A 17,706-nucleotide genomic window follows, 5' to 3' on the forward strand; every position below is an offset into this window, starting at 1 on the left:
TTAGGGACATCGCAATGCTACGACGCGGCGTCATTAAACTTCCAATTACCAGGCTTAACTTTAGTAAACATGTTCGGTCACATGGAACCTGAACTGTAACGGGCAGCGAAAAACCGGCCCTGCCGCTCGGAACTGCAGGTCGAGGGCTAATTAGACCCAGCGTTGCGAAACCCTCCGCCACATCGTCCCCAGGGACCGAGCTCCACAGAGCCCAGCGAAAGCCAGCGTATGTACACACAACTACACGCGAACGTCTTATGGGATAGCTGCGGTTTAGATATATCACAGCCCTCACAGGGAAATTTATAGCAGTGAAGCTGTGATTGCTATATACGAGGGCCGGTATAATGTAAGCTGCTGCTCTGAGCGGGTCGCACAATAAACGTCAAGCTTACGTGAACTAATATTTCGCTGTAATGATGATAATAACGATAATGATTGGCGCCTCATGCGTCCATTTGCTACGGCAATAAAATTTGTCGCCTACATTCTAACTCTTGTCTCGCGCAAGAATTGTAGGTTTTAACAACTGCCCCTTTTAGACGTCTTTCTGGATACACTGCCTTATAAACGCCTCGTAGCTGAGTTCGAAAACCCCGACTAGCCGCTGGTTAGGCCCCACTTAACATAATCGTGCTTTTACTTTACTGCATCTCCGCCAGTAGTGCAGCTTTAGCAAAAAAAGTGTACAGCTAAGCTAAGAAAGTCGAGCAAAGTGGCGACGGTTTTCAGCGGGGCAACCGACCGTACACTTCCTGAAACACCAGAGTTCAGCACAGCGTGCACATAGTGACGCATGAGTGAGACTCGCGCCGAGCAACGCGAGAAACCCCGCGCTTTTCTGGCACCGGCAGGTGGCCGCGAACGGTGGACAAATGGCCTCAGGAGATTGCGACTTCATCGCTGAGCGCGCCCAGCACTCGCACGACGCGGGTGGCGGCGAGCTCGCCGCTGGGAAAGTGGGGGCGTCCTCACACGCCCACCTCAACCCAACCTTTCTTTCATATTTTTTTTATTCAGGCGCGTTAACCTCCTTGAAAAACGACAACGCCTGCGCAAAGCGTCGATTTTTGCAATATTTCTTTTTCTTCGCTTAAACGCGGTTCCGGTTCTCCCCCACACATCTAAAGCAAACGCACAAAAAAAAAGGGGGGGGGGGGGGAGAGCTCCAAAAGTGAACCTGAAAGTTCGCACTGTAAGGCGTTACTCTTGAGGGAAACGAGGCGACAGGAAAACGTCATTCTCGACCTTGTGTTTTGCTTTCCCTGCCACATCGTTTCTCTCGCCTCTTTTCGTTACTCCTGTTTTCTGTCGTGCATGCTCGACTGCACTGGCCCGTGTTTTCTTAGGCGTTTGAGTCCTTCATTCCTCGCTGTCTACAGTGTGCGAGTACCCGGCCAAGGTGCCAACTCCTTCGCTGTTTATTGCTGCCGAAGGTTTCCTCTTGGCCTTGACAGTGCCAGTGCATGTTTCAGTGCTTTACGCTGCTTTTCTATTTCTTTTTTCTTTGTGATGTTTCTATGCTTAGGGCAGCTTTCACGCGAGTAAGCGAGAGTGAGTAGCATTCGGGCGAACTGCATTTTCCTGAAATAAAACTAGAACGCGTGCTAACATGTAGGCCAGGTGTGTAGACGTTGTTCGCGCACATCGTAGTTGTGGCTTATCCAGAGCTGCGGCTGCAGATCCCTAAGCTGTTGTCTGCTACGTCACATTTTTATGGGGCGCCCCGTCACTTCCGAGGTTTAAGAGTTAACCTCCTTGTCCTTCCTTCTCTCTTGCTCTCCGACGGTTGCGCGCTTCAGCAGCACATGCACAGACAGCACGCACACGCGCACGCAGACACACACACGGACGCACACACATACGCACTCACACAGGCAAGCCGCGGTAGTTAAGTGGCTATATTGTTGCGTTGGTCAGGTCGCGGCTTCAATACCTGCCGCAGAGGCCGTATTTCCATGGGGCGGAATGCGAAAACGTTCGTGCACTGCGCATAGGGGCGCTTTAAAAAAAGAAATGGGCATGGGCGGGACATTTAATGAGGAGGGAAGATAACCGGTGGTTATTAAGGGTTACGGACTGGATTCCAAGGGAAGGGAAGCGTAGCAGGGGGCAGCAGAAAGTTAGGTGGGCGGATGAGATTAAGAAGTTCGCAGGGACAACATGGCCACAATTAGTACATGACCGGGGTAGTTGGAGAAGTGTGGGAGAGGCCTTTGCCTTGCAGTAGGCATAACCAGGCTGATGATGAAAGAACCCCAGGTGGTCAAAATTAAGCCGAAGTCTTCACTGCGGTTGGCGTCATATTGACAGATCCTATTCTAGCCCGTAATGACGCCGAATTTAATTTAAACCACGCACACACACGCAAAAAAAAACAGATTCTCAGCACAGATTACGCAACGAGAAATTTTAGTCCAGCTGTAAGAAGCGATTGCAATACTACAGGACCTAGAAACAACACGATGCACATATTTCTGTATCTAATTTCTCTCTCTCTCTCTCTCTTATTTCACCGAGCACATCGTGTTTCTCATTTGTTATATATTTGCGAGATAAGTTTACGAAAGCGCTCAAAGACCCACATGTCGGTCATTTTTGTGTCCTCGAGAAATATTCCTTTAACGTAGTTGGTGAATTTCTCAGTCTCGTCATTTTAGCAGTTATCTGCTGCATAAATACTTGAAGTGCAACGAGGTTGCTTTTCTTGAATTATTAAGCATGAAAAAAAATTATAGGGTTTCGCATGCCAAACTCCCGATATGATTATGAGGCCCGCCGTAGTGGAAGATTCCGGATTAATTTCGACCACCCAGGGTAAATTCACGTGCCCCCATGCACGGTACACGGGCGTTTTTGATTCTAGTGCGAGGTCGCCGCGGCCGGCACTTGAACCCGCGACCTCGTGCTTAGAAGCGCAATGCCAGAGCCACTATACACCATCGCAGTGGGCTATACATTACTGCACGAAACGCTTCACACTTTTGGTGAGCTTACAAGTTTTTAATACACACAGATTTACACATAACACAAATTTACAATCCCTAAATCCCTGTTCTCCCTTTTTCTCGCGGCAAGCCTCCATTTTTTTTATAGATTTGTGACCCAGCACTGAGTTAAATGGCTGTGCACATAAATCACTCGCTACTCTGAACAACATACAAACAAATACAGATGTTGTGAAGGACACCGTGCTCGTATTACACAGTATCTGTTTGTCGTTTACGCTACTTGCTTATGTTACTTACTGCAGGACCACTACTCACCTAAACCGGGTAGTATGTTGCCCAGCGACGTTGACAATTTTTTATGACTCATCTGAAGCCCTAGAGGGGATTCAGTACCCGCTTTTATTCGTTAGTGCGTAATCAGTATACTTAAGTTTTGTGTTATCTCACACACTCCAGCTAAGCATCAGGGTTGGCGTGGAAGAGGGCCAGTAAACAGACTTCTTCAAGCAGCACCAAGATTCCACTGTATGTGTTGAAAAACGGTGTATCTAAAAACGGCTAGCAAACCAGCTAGCTGGAACTGAGTCCCAATTCAAGATATCTGCTACTCAAACGTAATACTTTTTTATTACCACGGCAATCTTTACATCCATTATCCTTCAGAATTGACAAACGTAGTGGGACCAGCAAAACAACAAAGACAGAGACTGGAACTGAGTCCCAATTCAAAATATCTGCTCCTCAAACGTAATACTCTTTTATTACCACGGCAATCTTTACATCAGTTATCATTCAGAATTGGCAAACGTAGTGGGACCAGCAAAACAACAAAGACAGAGACAAGAGTTAACGACACCCTAGCTGGATAAGGGTCCCTCGTGACACCGAGAAGAGACGTTGCTACAATACCTACACACAGATATTCTCGTCGTATACATTGTAGATTGCTTTGTAGTTTCTGTCAGTTTCAAAAATGTAATAAATTCTAACATGTTCGAATGTTTTAAAAAGCAAAATGGAGCTTCGAGGCGTTTTACTTAAGAAACTAGAGCAGGAGCAAATGATCATATTGCGCAACTTTTAAAAAAGCAATTTTCGTTCGGTTCGAGCTATTCCTAAAAGTGTTATGATTTTTTTTTCTCCGCTTTTCGCATAAACGTTAGCCTCCGATTCGTATTCCGGTTTCCTGGCCAAGAGCGTCAAGTAAATCCGCCCATTTATCCGCGTTAACGTCAAAGAAAGTGCCTAGCATGGCCTATCTTCAATCGCATCGTTGTATATTTAATGGGTCTCGCTTCGTGTAAACCCTCGGGGTTGCGAGTTTGTCCAAGTGCACTTGAAGCTATAGAATGTAAATCTGCATTTTACTAACAAATAACAGAAATAGCTTAAGCACTAAAGTAAAGAACACGGGAATTTACTCTTCCTTCCTCGACCACTGTCATCTTCTGCAACTTTGTCATTGTTGCTTTGGCGTAAACGTCGAAAATAATTACGAGCGTGGTGACATCACAAACGTGCGCCTTCAAAACTGACGAATCAGCTACGACTAGTAATCCTCTGCAACAAAACATCAACACCGACAAACATAACACGGGTCCTACCTGGGCTGAAAGTGAACATTACCAAAATATAGCCAGTAAGCACCACTGATTCAAAAGGCGTGATTCTTCAAGTGGACACCCTGTTACTTAAGTGGGTCACAAGTGTCTTCGCTCTGCCGAGGAGCATTAGGTCGCCAACTTGAGTCCCAGCTATAGCGGCAGCATTCCGATGGGATCGAAATGAAAAAAAAAAGCTCGTGTGTGCTTAAATTCAGGGACAAGTTAAAGAAATCTGGGGGATGAAATTTATTCGGGAGCCCTAAACTATGGCGTGTTTAATAGCCCCAGAGTTGCTTTTTGGACGTTGAACTCCCTGAATCAATCAATGAATCAACCGAAGTGGGTGACAAATGGAGAAAACTCGGAGCAAAAAAAAAGAATATGTTCTTTAGTTTGAGTACTTTAGCAGTAAATATTTCACGTTTAAAATGAAGTGCAGCCATATTTTGCACAAGGCTGACATGGTTCGTATTACAACTATGCATGAATTACATGTAATTCAACGAAAATAAAGAAGAAAAGTATCAGCTGAGGTTTGGCAAAGTGGTTTTAGAACGAGATCCTCATCTTGAATTTACATAAGTTTGTTTTTTGTTTTCTTTTTGTCGCTCCCTCTGTTTTTGTTACAGTTGGAAACCCAGCATGGTAGCTCAGTAGATACTGCGTTTCGCTTCTATGCATTAGGTCGCGAGTTTGACTCCCGGCCGCATTTCGGCGGGGCCCGGATGCAGTAATGTTACAGTGTACCCTGGTTTGTGTGGGTCTCAAAGAATCCCAGATGCTGGAAATGAAGGAAAGAAGAAAGGAAAACAAGAGGTGAAAGGCAGAGAGGTTACCGTAACCAGATAAGTGTCCCGGCTACAGCGGCAGCATTCCGATGGGGTCGAAATGGAAAAAAGAAACGCTCGAGTGTGCTTAAATTCGGGGACACATTAACGAAATCCAGGGGATGACATTTATTCGGGAGTCCTAAACTATGGCGTGTCTAGTAGACCCAGAGTTGCTTTTTGAACGTTAAACCCCCTGAATCAATCAATGAATGCATTCCAGCCGAGCGTCCTAGACACAAGGCCATTGGTCAGGTGATGTTCACTAAGCCATTGGGCGTATATGGGTTTATCGAGTACAGGCATGCATGACATGCTTCCACAGTGACAACTGTGTTCTGTTGGGCAACGTGAAATGTGGAGCACACAAAGAAACGTCAACAAGGTAAGGAAAAAAAAAGAGGCCGACAATCGAACACGGCGGGGCATGCGGTCGAGCAAACAGCCTGAGCCATTAACCATTTCCAATCAGGCTTGTACCATTGGGTATATTGGTCAGAATTGGCAACTTGGTAATTTTGTTATGCCCACCTCCATCGGTCTTCGCAAAAAGTCAGCGTCTCGTCACTGCGTCGCCATCACCCGTTTGCCATGCCGCTGACGCAAATGTGTGGTGGCTCCGTGGTATTCCCTACGTCGTCAGTATGAAGCCGGTATTCCACTGTCCTCAGTACCCACTTTACATTAACATAGGCCGAAATGTAAACAAGGAGTAAGCCAGCAGATCCATTGAAGTCGCCAGTGTAGGCCTTCATTGTAGGGGCGTTTAGATTTAATGTGGATTTATATCTTTATTTAAAAAGGCTCCCAAGTTGTCTCTAAGGCCACATACCCAAGGACCATATCGTCTGCTCAGCAAGATAGCAGCCAGCCCATACTTTATGCCAGAAGCTAGCAGAGAACTGGGGTCACCGGGTATGTGCAAGGGACTAGATCCATACAGGAAGGTGGGGTATATAAATTTCATACTCTCTGTAGAAATCACCAGATTAAACATCGATCGCTTAAACGCGGCGAACTCTGATCTGTACGCGGTCATTTCGAATACGTTTGGCGCAAGGGTGTCTGGCGCTTGAACTTTGCACCGTATTCATCCTCCGGTACGTTCGCACTGACTGCTGGGTGCATTGTGGCTGCTTGGCTGAACCAACGAGATTTCTGCGAGGGAGAAAGCACGGGGCAAGGCTTCGACCAGCACGCGACTTCGCTATAAGCTATCAGAAATGAGGGCTTGACGGGCTGCGGTGGATGAGCGTACGAGCGTAGGCGATATCCGCAGTGCGCCTTTTTTTTTTATCGTTAGCTTCTGAGCATACTATCAGTGGGTATATAGACTTCAAACACTCGGTAGAAATCACCAGATGAAAGATCACACGGGGGGATGGGGTAAGGGCAGAAAAGATAACACAAGAAAAAAAGATTTAAAAAGAAGGAACACATCAGTTCACACATTCTATAGTTTTTCAATGAGTCCCGTTTCTTTGAAAAAGCGCACTAGCGTTTTTAAAGCAGCTCGTGCCGACGTTCGGCTGGGACCGTACAGGGTGCAAGAACTCTGGCTTCTGTAAAGGGACAGTTGTCAATCTTGTCGGGAGCGGTGCTCAGGGCTTTTCGTTTTGCTTTGAAACGATGACAATCTCACAGGAGGTGCGCTATCGTCTCTTTGCACCCAAAAACTTCACAGGCTAGACTTATGACCATTTCGTAAAGTTGTGAACTTTACGAAATGCGAGGTGCGCAAGTGATCGGAGTGGGTCAGCCATGCGAAGGCAACGATGAGACGCTGCAGCGGTCGCACGAGCGCGCCGTAAAAATTCGAACAACAACGAAAAGCGAGCAGAGAAAGAGAGGAAGAAGTCGTGGAAACGTGGAACGCTGCCGGCTTTTCATGTTAGATTGATCGTTCTCCCTCCCAACCATAGCTTTCTCTTATTTCTTATCTATTATTATTATTATTATTATTATTATTATTATTATTATTATTATTATTATTATTATTATTATTATTATTATTATTATTATTATTATTATTATTATTATTTTATACCCGGTTTTCATCCGATTATTTCCTCTTTTCTCCAAACACAAACCGGTTACTTTTAAACTCACACGCTCAAATTGTTAACTCCCTTGTTATCATTATTATTTTTATGCACCTAATTAAACTACCCGCCCCCACTGTGGGTATGTGCCACGGCCACTCAGGACAACAACAACAACAACAACTGAGCACATTACTGCAGCCAGATATAGGCAATTGTCTTTGAGCGAGGGCAAAAAGGCTCTTTCATTAGCAAAATCTACATATTTTCTGCACCTAAATTATTCTTGGAACCGGCAATGGTGCCCTAACGGGAAATTCGAAGTTTCATTTACAAGGCTGCGTTGCCGTATTGCAACACTTAATTTTTACTTGCACAGATTTGGTCTGGCGGTATCCCCTCTATGCTACCTCTGCGATGAATCGGAATCTATAGATCATTTTTTATTATCATGTCGGCGGTTTTCTACTCATCGAAAACTATGTCTAGAAATTCCACTTCAAAATTTAGGATCACCTTTAAGCAGTACTGTCATACTCTCCCTTATAGCAACAGTTTTGGGATATAGCCACAGGAACGTTTGCCTAGCCATTTATAATTTTCTATGTGGCACAACAAGAATGCCTTGTTAATATTTTTTACTTTCAACAGTTGATTTAATTCTACTTCAGGTTAGAAAATTCACAAAGTAACAGCGTAAATTCACAGTTTAAATCTTACTATTCTTATTCATACTTACTTACATACTTAGTCAAGTACTCAAGTACATACTTACTCAAGTTTAAGTATATCCTTTCTTTTTTTCTTGCTTTTTTCTTTTTAATAGTATTACAACGCAAGGCTTACTATAGTATTGATCAATACTTTATCTCATGTATTCACAGTTTATTTTGCATCTTGGATTATTTATTTATTTTCCTTTTTTGTGTTATTTATTAATTAGCCAATTTATTTTATTTTGTTTATGTAATCATATTACCACCCGATTCGTGGCCTATCCCCCACAGTGGGTTTGTGCCATTAATTGAGGCTTCGTCATCATCATCATCAACAACGACGACAACAACAACAACAACGACGACGACGACAACGACAACAACAACAACAACAACAAGCTCCAGTTGCAGGAGTGTAGCCTACGGGCGTCAGGCCCATGCTTCTTGTCTTCTAATGTACCAGGACGACTTTAGAGGAGCGTGTCACCGCAATGTCATGATCGCACGCAGGAATATGCCGAGCGACGTCGGGAAAATGAAGTTCATGCACCGGGAGCAGAGGTGAAGCCATTTGACTTGGTGTCCGGCGTTGAGACCGCTACCGTGCCAAGGCCACGAGGCCTTGTTCTCAACGTCGCAACCGGACTTATGCTGCATCACTGGATCCCGGGTTTTCGCCTGAGGGTGACCGGGATTTTTCTTCAACAGTGCCGGTCTTTAGCGCCGCTTCTATATTCCGAGGGCTGCCTCCGTCGCCACCTCTTGTTCATCTCGCAACTCCACAGCAGACCGTGAAAATGTAGGCCCTTTCTGACTTTGGCACTTTCTCTGGGGGCTTAATTCATTTGTTTGTGTGCGCGCGCGCGCGCGCGTGTGTGTGTGTGTGTGTGTGTGTGTGTGTGTGTGTGTGTGTGTGTGTGTGTGTGTGTGTGTGTGTGTGTGTGTGTGTGTGTGTGTGTGTGTGTGTGTGTGTGTGTGTGTGTGTGTGTGTGTGTGTTTCTGTGTGTGCGTGTGCGTGCGTGTGTGTGTGTGTGTTTGTGTGTGTGTGTGCGTGTGTGTGTGCGTTTGTGTGTTTTCTTTTTCCTGTATGTTCTTTAATGAATGGCTTGCACTGTGATAATGAACGACTTCGTCACTTCATGGCTGAGGCAGTGCCTCAGACAGGATTAATTAATTGAAAGAACCTCATCACAAAGGTAAGAGTACGCATTGGTAACAGCTACTGCAAGCCACAGGCGACAAATGGGAGTTATCTCCCGTCGTAGTAAGCCATGAGCTTCAGGTAATGATCCAGGGAACAAAGGCGCTGGTTTTCAAGTCTGCCGAATTCTATTGGGCCAATGTAAGCTCGCGAGGAAGCGCACGGAGCTTTCCCGCTGCGTCTCTTATTGACATCGGGATAGCGACAGAGTCGGCACTGATATGTGAGGATAGAGCGCCTGCGGCTGCTTGTTCGTTTCCAAGAGTCTCATAATAATTGGCAATCACTGAAGTACGATGTCTTGTCCTTTCTCAACTACCCGGTGGTAAGCTTTTCGTGGGTCTGCAACAAGTTCTTCGTGGGGTCCACGGCGTAATGCAGAGAGCAAGCTCTGGAGGGCGGCCTTGCAATCGCAAAAGATGGACCATTTCTGGGGCGTTTCCTGATTGTTCAATTTAGTTACTGCACGCAAAGCTGCAAGTTCGACAGCCGTCGTTGATGTCAAGTGATGATGTCTTGAACTTTATGATTAAGAGCGCTTCACTATACGGTATCTCCCATAGTTTCAATGTTGCTTGCGACGTTAAACCCTATCAATATGGTAAATCAATTATAAGTTGAGGTTATCTATCACGTTGCAAAATATATTGCCGTCATAATTCATGACAGATTCCGGTTGAACCTGCGGACGTTCTAAGGATTTATAGTCACTGGTCTTTTTTTTTTTACTTTAGGATAGCACGGTATGAATTCATCTGAAGATCTGAATTTCTGCGACAGTTCTCCAACGTCAACGTTTCAAGCTGTACATTAGCGCGGGTTCCCGTTTTTACGTTCACGGAACGCCGTTTCAGCGTCTGTTGAAGACGTTATTTAAGGTGCAGGGTCTGTGCATAGGCATTGCCCCTATATATATGGTATTCATAAGCGCCGGCTCAGCGATCCCTTGCAAGGTTCGAGCTCGAGCTCTTCCATAGCGACTAAAGAAGCTGCCATTAGTGACGGATGCATGACGGGAGGTAGCTAGGCACTCCGTTACGGAATGTGCTCCTTTTACTGCGGCCTCTCCGGTCCATGGCGCCAACAGCAACTCGACATGCCATGACTTCTCATTTCATAAGAACCTCGGTGGACAACCTGGTGCTTGAATAACGAACACGCGCACTTTCGCGCGGCGCTAGGAGCCAACAGATGGCAAAAGGACTCCACGCTTTGAGCCGTCACTCGGCGCGGGAATACCGAGAGCCAGAACACGACAATGGGAAAGCGGGCAGCGTTTATCACGATCCATTTTTTTTGCCAAAGCATGATTAGAAGTGAGAGCGTCGGCCTTCGTAGATGACGTCGCTGCAGCCAGAGTACGCCGGCCTATTTTTAGCCACGAGCTCCCTCTGATCGCCTCTTTTATGTCAGGCGGACGCTTCGGCCCTTTTCCCATCGTTGTGGGTAACACGTGAAAACGCCAAAGCGCTATGGCTGGCGCTAGGATTGTTTGTACTATTGTTTGGACCACGCTTGCACGGAAGCATAGATGAAACTATTTATCGTTCCAAAATAAAATTAAAGAAGTCCTGACAGAAAATGTGTGGCTCGTTTTTATTGCCTAATTAGATAGGAACCGACCCAGTAATAATGCTACGGAGACTCAACACCCGGAGAACGCAACAAAATATTATTTACGTTACCATTTAACAGGACCAGCCCAAAACGCGGGCCAAGCGCAACGCGGCTTCGGACACGTTAAAAGGAAACTTATGAAGTCATCGAAACCGGTTGCGGTGGTCTCGTGGTACCAGATACCACTGACGCGTTCACCCACAGTATGTGACCGTGCTGCCAAAAGCTGAATCTATCCGGTCCTATATACCAGACAGGAGGGGAGAACGTGCCCCCCTGCGGTTCCAAGAGAAGCGAACAATTTGACGGGCCAAATCGGCAGGCCTCAATGACACGCTTATTGAATGACCTTCAACCATCGCACCAGGCTGACTGGCAGGCTTCTGTTGTGTTTGGGATACCACGTGATCGCCACGTCCGCTTTCCATCACGCGTTGTGTTGCGACTTCTCAAAATAAGCACCGGTGTCTCAGGCGGAGACGGATCACAAAAGCGTGGACACTGCGGCCTAAACGTGGCATCGAACGGCACGACGCAAGCGATGGCCAGTGACAGTGAAGTCCCAACGAACTTAAATTGCAGAAGTCACGAATCTTACCCCCACGCACACGATCATTTACGTCAACAATCGAAGAGGAACAAACAAAGCAGGACACTTCTCGCACGTGACAACCTGGCGTTCCGATTGCAATCTCGGCGCAGCCAGCTTTGAATATTGCACAAGCCCCGACATGTCGTGCTGAGGGCCCGGACACGCCGGTGTCACACATACTCAAGGGAAAGGGAGGAAGCGCAAAAACGCGTCATGCTGGCCATATATATACACGAACACGTGCTTCGCGTCCTGCGAAAACGAGACACGCTCGACTGCTCCGAATGAAAGAAAAAAGCTAGGGGCGCGCTAACGCGTGTCCGTCGGCGGGACGAGAGAGAGATTCCAGCGAAAGGGTTGCATAGCGGCTCACCGGACAGCGTGGCGTAGGCCCACAGCGCCAGCAGCACGGGTACGCATCCATCCATGCACGCGTCGACGGCGGCGCTGACCGGGCAGCGAAGACGCTCGCCGCGCTCGCGCCCACCGCCACGGGCGCCGCCACTTGGCTCTGGTCGAGCCGGCGGTGTGCCAGAGGCCCCGGGGCTTGGCTCGCTGGCGCGATCGCAGCGCGCTCCACGGACCGCAGGCGTAGTAGTGCGTACACGAGCCCCGGTTCGGCACGGGGGAGGAAAAAAAAACCTCGGTGTCCCGACTCGCGACGGAATGCGACGGACGAGTGGCGTGGCATCGAAACGCAACCCGCTTTCCACCATTTCTCTCTCTCTCTCCCTCTCTCTCTCTCCCTTCCAAGTCCATGCGGGTGACCGAGTTTTGCCGTCAAACACTTATTTTGATTCGGGGGTTTGATTGAATATCTTGATTCGGGGGTTTAACACGCCAAAGATTCACTGGAACTATGCGAGATTCCGTAGCGTGAAACTCCGTAATAATTTTCACCCCCTGGGTTTCTTTAACGGGCCTGAATCTAGCTAAGAAAGCGTTTTTGCGTAAGACCCCCACGGAAATGCGGCCGCCTGGGCCGCGAATCGAACCTGCAACCTCGTGCACGACAGCAGAATGCCATGGTCACTGCGACGCCACACCGGGTAAAAAAACAAAAACTTATGGTATATTCGAGTGGTCGTTTCAGAGCACTCCGGTAGCACAGCGAATGTCGTGTAAGACGGCAGCTAAGCTTGTAGTGCGAATGTAAACACGCTCTAGTGACGACAATTAAGTCTTAGTGTGTCTAAGTTAGCCGCTTATTCTAATTATAAAACATTAAATTTGTACTTAGCGACATTTGTAGCACTGCCAGGGCGCTCTAAAAGGACCAGACAGGTATTAGTATATATACCGCCGGCGACGTTTCCTTACTTTTGCTCGTTGGTTATTTACTGCGTTAAACATGATCTATCGGAACTTCCGGGGTAAGTGCAGGATGGGCATGTGCGTCGACTCCTTTGTTTTATTGCGATACCAATTATGTGGACACAAGCTCATTTCCGCCGTCAGCGTCGCCGTCGCCGTGAGGTACCATATAAAGTCCCAGGGCGATAACACCGTCGCCGTGCGTCCTACGCTGCATGTGCGAGTGAAGGTGCGCGAGGGAAGCCGACGATCTATTGACTGATCAATCAATCAATCAATCAATCAATCAATCAATCAATCAATCAATCAATCAATCGATCGATCAATCAATCAATCAATCAATCAATCGATCAATCAATCAATCAATGCTTTATTTCAGTTTGTAATACAGTTAGCAGTACAAACTGAGGTTAAGAGAGAAAAACGACCGCGGCTCAGTCTCGCTCGCGCGAGGCTGCAACTGCACATGGGGTGGCTGCGCGCGGTAGCGCGGCCGTACCTTGAGAACGATCTGCGTTGGGGGAAGAGTCTAGGTGCGTCGACGGCACGTAGCTTCGTGCGTACCGTGTGTTGTCGGCGCTCATTTTGTGCTGAGGCGATAGGCAGCACGAAACTCACTTCGTTTACTGCTGCCGCCACGTTTCCTCACGCCAGCGTTTTGACAACGAGTGTGCACGGTCATCGAGTGAGATGGGGTCATTCTTGCTTGTGCGCGCGTGACACCATGCTTGTTAATTTAGTTAGTATGCCTGTTTACAAGTTTATACGACAGATAAAACTACTATGCTTACTTCGTATAGCTGTCCACCAATTTTCTATCGCAATCGATGCTTCGGCTTTCGGGCGAAACAGCGACTTTTTTTTTTTTCTACCAATGGCAACAATCGCTGCCATGACTTTGGAAATGTTTTGGTCGTGCTATAGACACTGTATGCGTTATGTGGAAGATTGCTATTGCAACAACAAACCACACAACACTTTAAAACATTTAAATACAGCTACGATAATCCCGTTAATATATCGAAAAAAGAAACAAGTGGTAAAAAATACGCGTTTATCTTATATCTTTATGCAGAGCAAAGCGTTTAATGCCCGATGTCTCTGAGGACCAAGCGTATCAGCAGTCTCAGAAAGAGATTAAGTTATGTCGTTGAAGATGCATCGCGATATGAACGAAGGCATTTTAGGCTTGATTTCATGGACTCGAAGAGAGAGAGATGTCAACTGCCTCGCTGAGGGGATAAAGGAGCCTCCATTCGCTCGACGTATATAAAGACGTCTCTCTCTCTGTATATAAAATATATTCCTTTTACTACGAAACTCGTAGGTCCGACTTTAAAAACAATGCATTTTCTCCTGCATTCTAGTCGCATTTATTTACATGTATTACGTACCTTACGATCCTGACCTCGAAGTACTCCACCTTCTACCCACCCACTCCAATTTTATCCTCACAGTGGTTTCTTTAGTGACGGCCTCTCCCCACTACTGGAGAACTCGCAGTTGCTGCGAGATTGTTGGTACTCGTCCACCTGGTGAACTTCTCTATTTAGGTTGTAAAATCTTTATCATCAAACTCTACCCGCTTCCTTCTTTTTCTTTTCACGGCGCCCTTGCATTATATTGAACTCCCGCTACTTCAGTAATTCATTTGGCACCGTAGTAAGAAAAAAAAATATGAGTCAAGAAGGTAAACATATAACTATTGCAGCTTCTAACGGATGAATAAATGAGCGAGTGTCTGAGGTAAATGAGTGACTAAGTGAGGAGCGGGGGAAGGATTTATCCTTTATACGTAAGCGTTAGCATCGAACACGTGCTCACTAAATTAGGGATTCTTACATCGCAAAGAAAGAGAAAGTAACGTGAACTCAGAGTCACGCTCAGTTGACTTCATCGTGTTGTCCATATCTACAAAAAAAGGGGGAAGTACAGAACAAAGGATGTCACTAACAACCGAACGACCTTTCGTTGATGAAGGCAAGAACTCTTGTCGTGTACTTGTGCAGTTCAAGAATAGCTATTCGTAACATGCTAAGTGCGTTTTTCTAACATACAGCCACTTAAAATGTAAAACAATTTTTCAGAAAATTACACGCACCGTAGCAAGCCAATGGACTCATACAAAGAAAATTGACAAAAATAGAAAGAAAGAAGTAACTTGCAAGACATACGTAACTTGAAAGAAATACGGATTGCATCAGTTAAGTAATTTTAGACATCAGTATAAAGTTACTTTCTTTTTTGCAATACCAAATTGTATTAACTACAACACAGAGCTGCGCGCACCAATCGTAAACTAGTCTACAGATGGAGTAAAACGAAAAGGCTCTCACATAGGGAACTCAAAATAGGCTCAGTAAACACAACAAACAAAAGTAAAGAAAACGAAAAGGGGTGGGGGGAGGGGCTCTAGAGGAGGAAGATACTTGCAGAGGCGCTTGCAACAAAGTAAGAAGCACCAGAAAACGTTATGTCTTAATGCCACACCGATGCTAAGCCAGTCTTTACGATCTGAGCCGAACGCTATCGTCCGTGTTGTCAGGGCGTTACGCTCAGCCGCAGCGCATTTTCCGGTATGGTCAGGCTTTTGAGAGCAGCTGGGAAAAGAAAAAAAAAATGAGGAAGTTGTAGTCTTCGCGTGTTTTCTTTTTTCATTTTTTTATCTTTCGCATCATCAAATGTGCCCCAAGAGTCTTGCTTCCTAGGGAAAAAAAAAAGAAATTATAATGAGTCTCCTTTGCCAGCGGCAGTCCCTGGAGAATACAGCGTCTTCACCGCTGCTGCCTAGATGTTCTAAACGTCTGCGGAAGATAAAAGTTTTTTAACCAAGTCACCGGGGGGGAACGTACCAGAAAAAATAAATCGAAAACGGAAGAAAAGCGCAAACGAACAGCGGGCGTCGACAAGTCCCTTATGTTCCAGAGAAAGAAAATTTTTAAAAATTATGTCGAGTTCGGAACCAGAACATTGTTTGGATGAAAGCTTCTCAACGCTTAATTCCAACTTTCGTGTCTTTCTTCTTTTTTTTTTTCATCGTTAACAGCCATACTGATATTTCTATCGTTCTCGCGGGAGTGTGCTTTCAAGCTTTTCTTTTTTCTTTTTTCGATCCGAAATTGTAAGCTAGGACACCGAATTTAACTCTCTCTGTCTATCTCTCTATCTTTTATATCCGTTCTTTAGTTATGAATTCATGACGTAAGCACTAGCGACGCGGCGACGGACCACCAAACTATAAGAACACCATCTGCGACGTATAAGCCAGCGCCACTACGCAAATGTTTGCTGTCCTAATTTTTCCACGCCAATTTCTCAGCTGTTCTACGAACCTTCTCTCTCTGCGCCTCAGCTATAAGAATGGTTACCCCGCTATATGACCTTGGCTAGACGTTGACGCCAAACCCGCAGAAAAGAGGCAGAGCTAGGTCCACATTTTACCTTTGAACGTCTATAGTTCCATAGTGCCATCGGGAGCAGTCCACCCGCGCCTTTGACTGCAGTGCCTTCAAGCCTGGCACGCGTTACAAACAACATTTAAACGTTTAAACAGAGCGCATATCGCGCTTTGGTTTCCAGCATAGGTTTACCATGTCGCTATGTTTGATTAACGTTTCCGAAACAGACCGGGTTTTGATTACATCAATGCCGGGATCTGCACAGTTTGCTGTGCGACATACAGGACGACGCACTAAGGAAGGTAGGTAGTCAGGAAGGTAGTCGAAGAAAGCTACGAGTTAAAAAAAAGCTGTTTTAGTAGCATAAAAATTAACGTTCTTCTATTGTCCACGATGAATCTCTACCAACTAGATCAACTTTATGTGGTTCTATTCTTCCAGCAGGGGAACAATTCCGGTTCTACAAAAGTCACGCGGAAATACATTATCGCGTATAGACAAGTACAGAGTTGCCGTTTATGCGACTCTATTCTTAACGACTACATATTCTTGTGGCTATTTGGCATACTTATTGCGCTATAAATTTTAGAAATTTTGTGTTGCTTAGGAACAGATAGCAACAGTTTATTTTATCCTCATAGGGAAGGAATTATTTCGCGCACCATGAACGAAAATAACTCTTTTTGGTTATACCATACAGACTCTGTTAAAGCTCGATAAGCCCTAGTTGTGTAGGCGTTTCTTCATGTCTTTGTTGCCCTACGTGCATGTATTCATCACGCGTGGCTGCAACGTGGCAGCTAAGCACCGACTCGCCCTACAACAAGCTTGCGAGGCCCTACTTCGCGACCACTATGACTCCCATCAGACAAAGCTTCCTGGGGAAGTGTCGCACTCCTTCATCTTAACGGAGGTGTCGGCTTGCTCTTGTAACAAAAAGCATTAAATGACAGTTGAACGCTAAGTTCTGGTAATACTTTACCGGCAGGCCCCATATGAATCGTATTAGTCTATGTATCTTTTCTGGGTCAGGCGCACCTTCACTCATTTCACACCAGAGGGCGCCTGTATTGTAAACACGGCTCAGATACGTTCTAAGAGGTTTGTGCATTGAGCTACAATCAGATTTAACAGAATTTAGTACCAATTACATCGTAGTTACGACGTGTTACGAAGTAGATGCGCAGCCGATATGACCGTCGAATAGGCCGAAAATGCATTGCTTGCGGTTGCCGCTTTTAGCTTAAAGGGAAGCTGAAACGGTTTTCAATTTCCATGAATTGCTGGGATTGGGAAGAACAGACCTAATAATTTACGGTTCCGAAATTTTTTTCTTCGTTTTGTTAATATAAGGGGAGCAAATCGCTTTCTAAATCACCCCCGCGGACACGCCCCCATCGCTTCCCGGAGCGCCGGGTGAGGTGGTTGCCAGAGGAGAGAACCG

At 46.0% G+C, this 17,706-nt stretch overlaps 1 protein-coding gene across 1 annotated transcript in view; it reads right to left on the bottom strand.

The window, feature by feature from the left end:
* Positions 1 to 12,241, bottom strand: part of LOC135914016 (uncharacterized) — a 134,651-nt gene extending 122,410 nt beyond the window's left edge. Inside the window, exon 1 of the mRNA XM_065446719.1 lies at positions 11,924 to 12,241. Within this exon, the coding sequence (XP_065302791.1) occupies positions 11,924 to 12,241 (318 nt within the window). The remainder of the gene's footprint in view (positions 1 to 11,923) is intronic.
* Between the last annotated feature and the right edge of the window lie 5,465 nt (positions 12,242 to 17,706).

Source organism: Dermacentor albipictus, chromosome 4 (genome assembly GCF_038994185.2).
Source record: "Dermacentor albipictus isolate Rhodes 1998 colony chromosome 4, USDA_Dalb.pri_finalv2, whole genome shotgun sequence".
Taxonomy (NCBI): Eukaryota; Metazoa; Arthropoda; class Arachnida; order Ixodida; family Ixodidae; genus Dermacentor; species Dermacentor albipictus.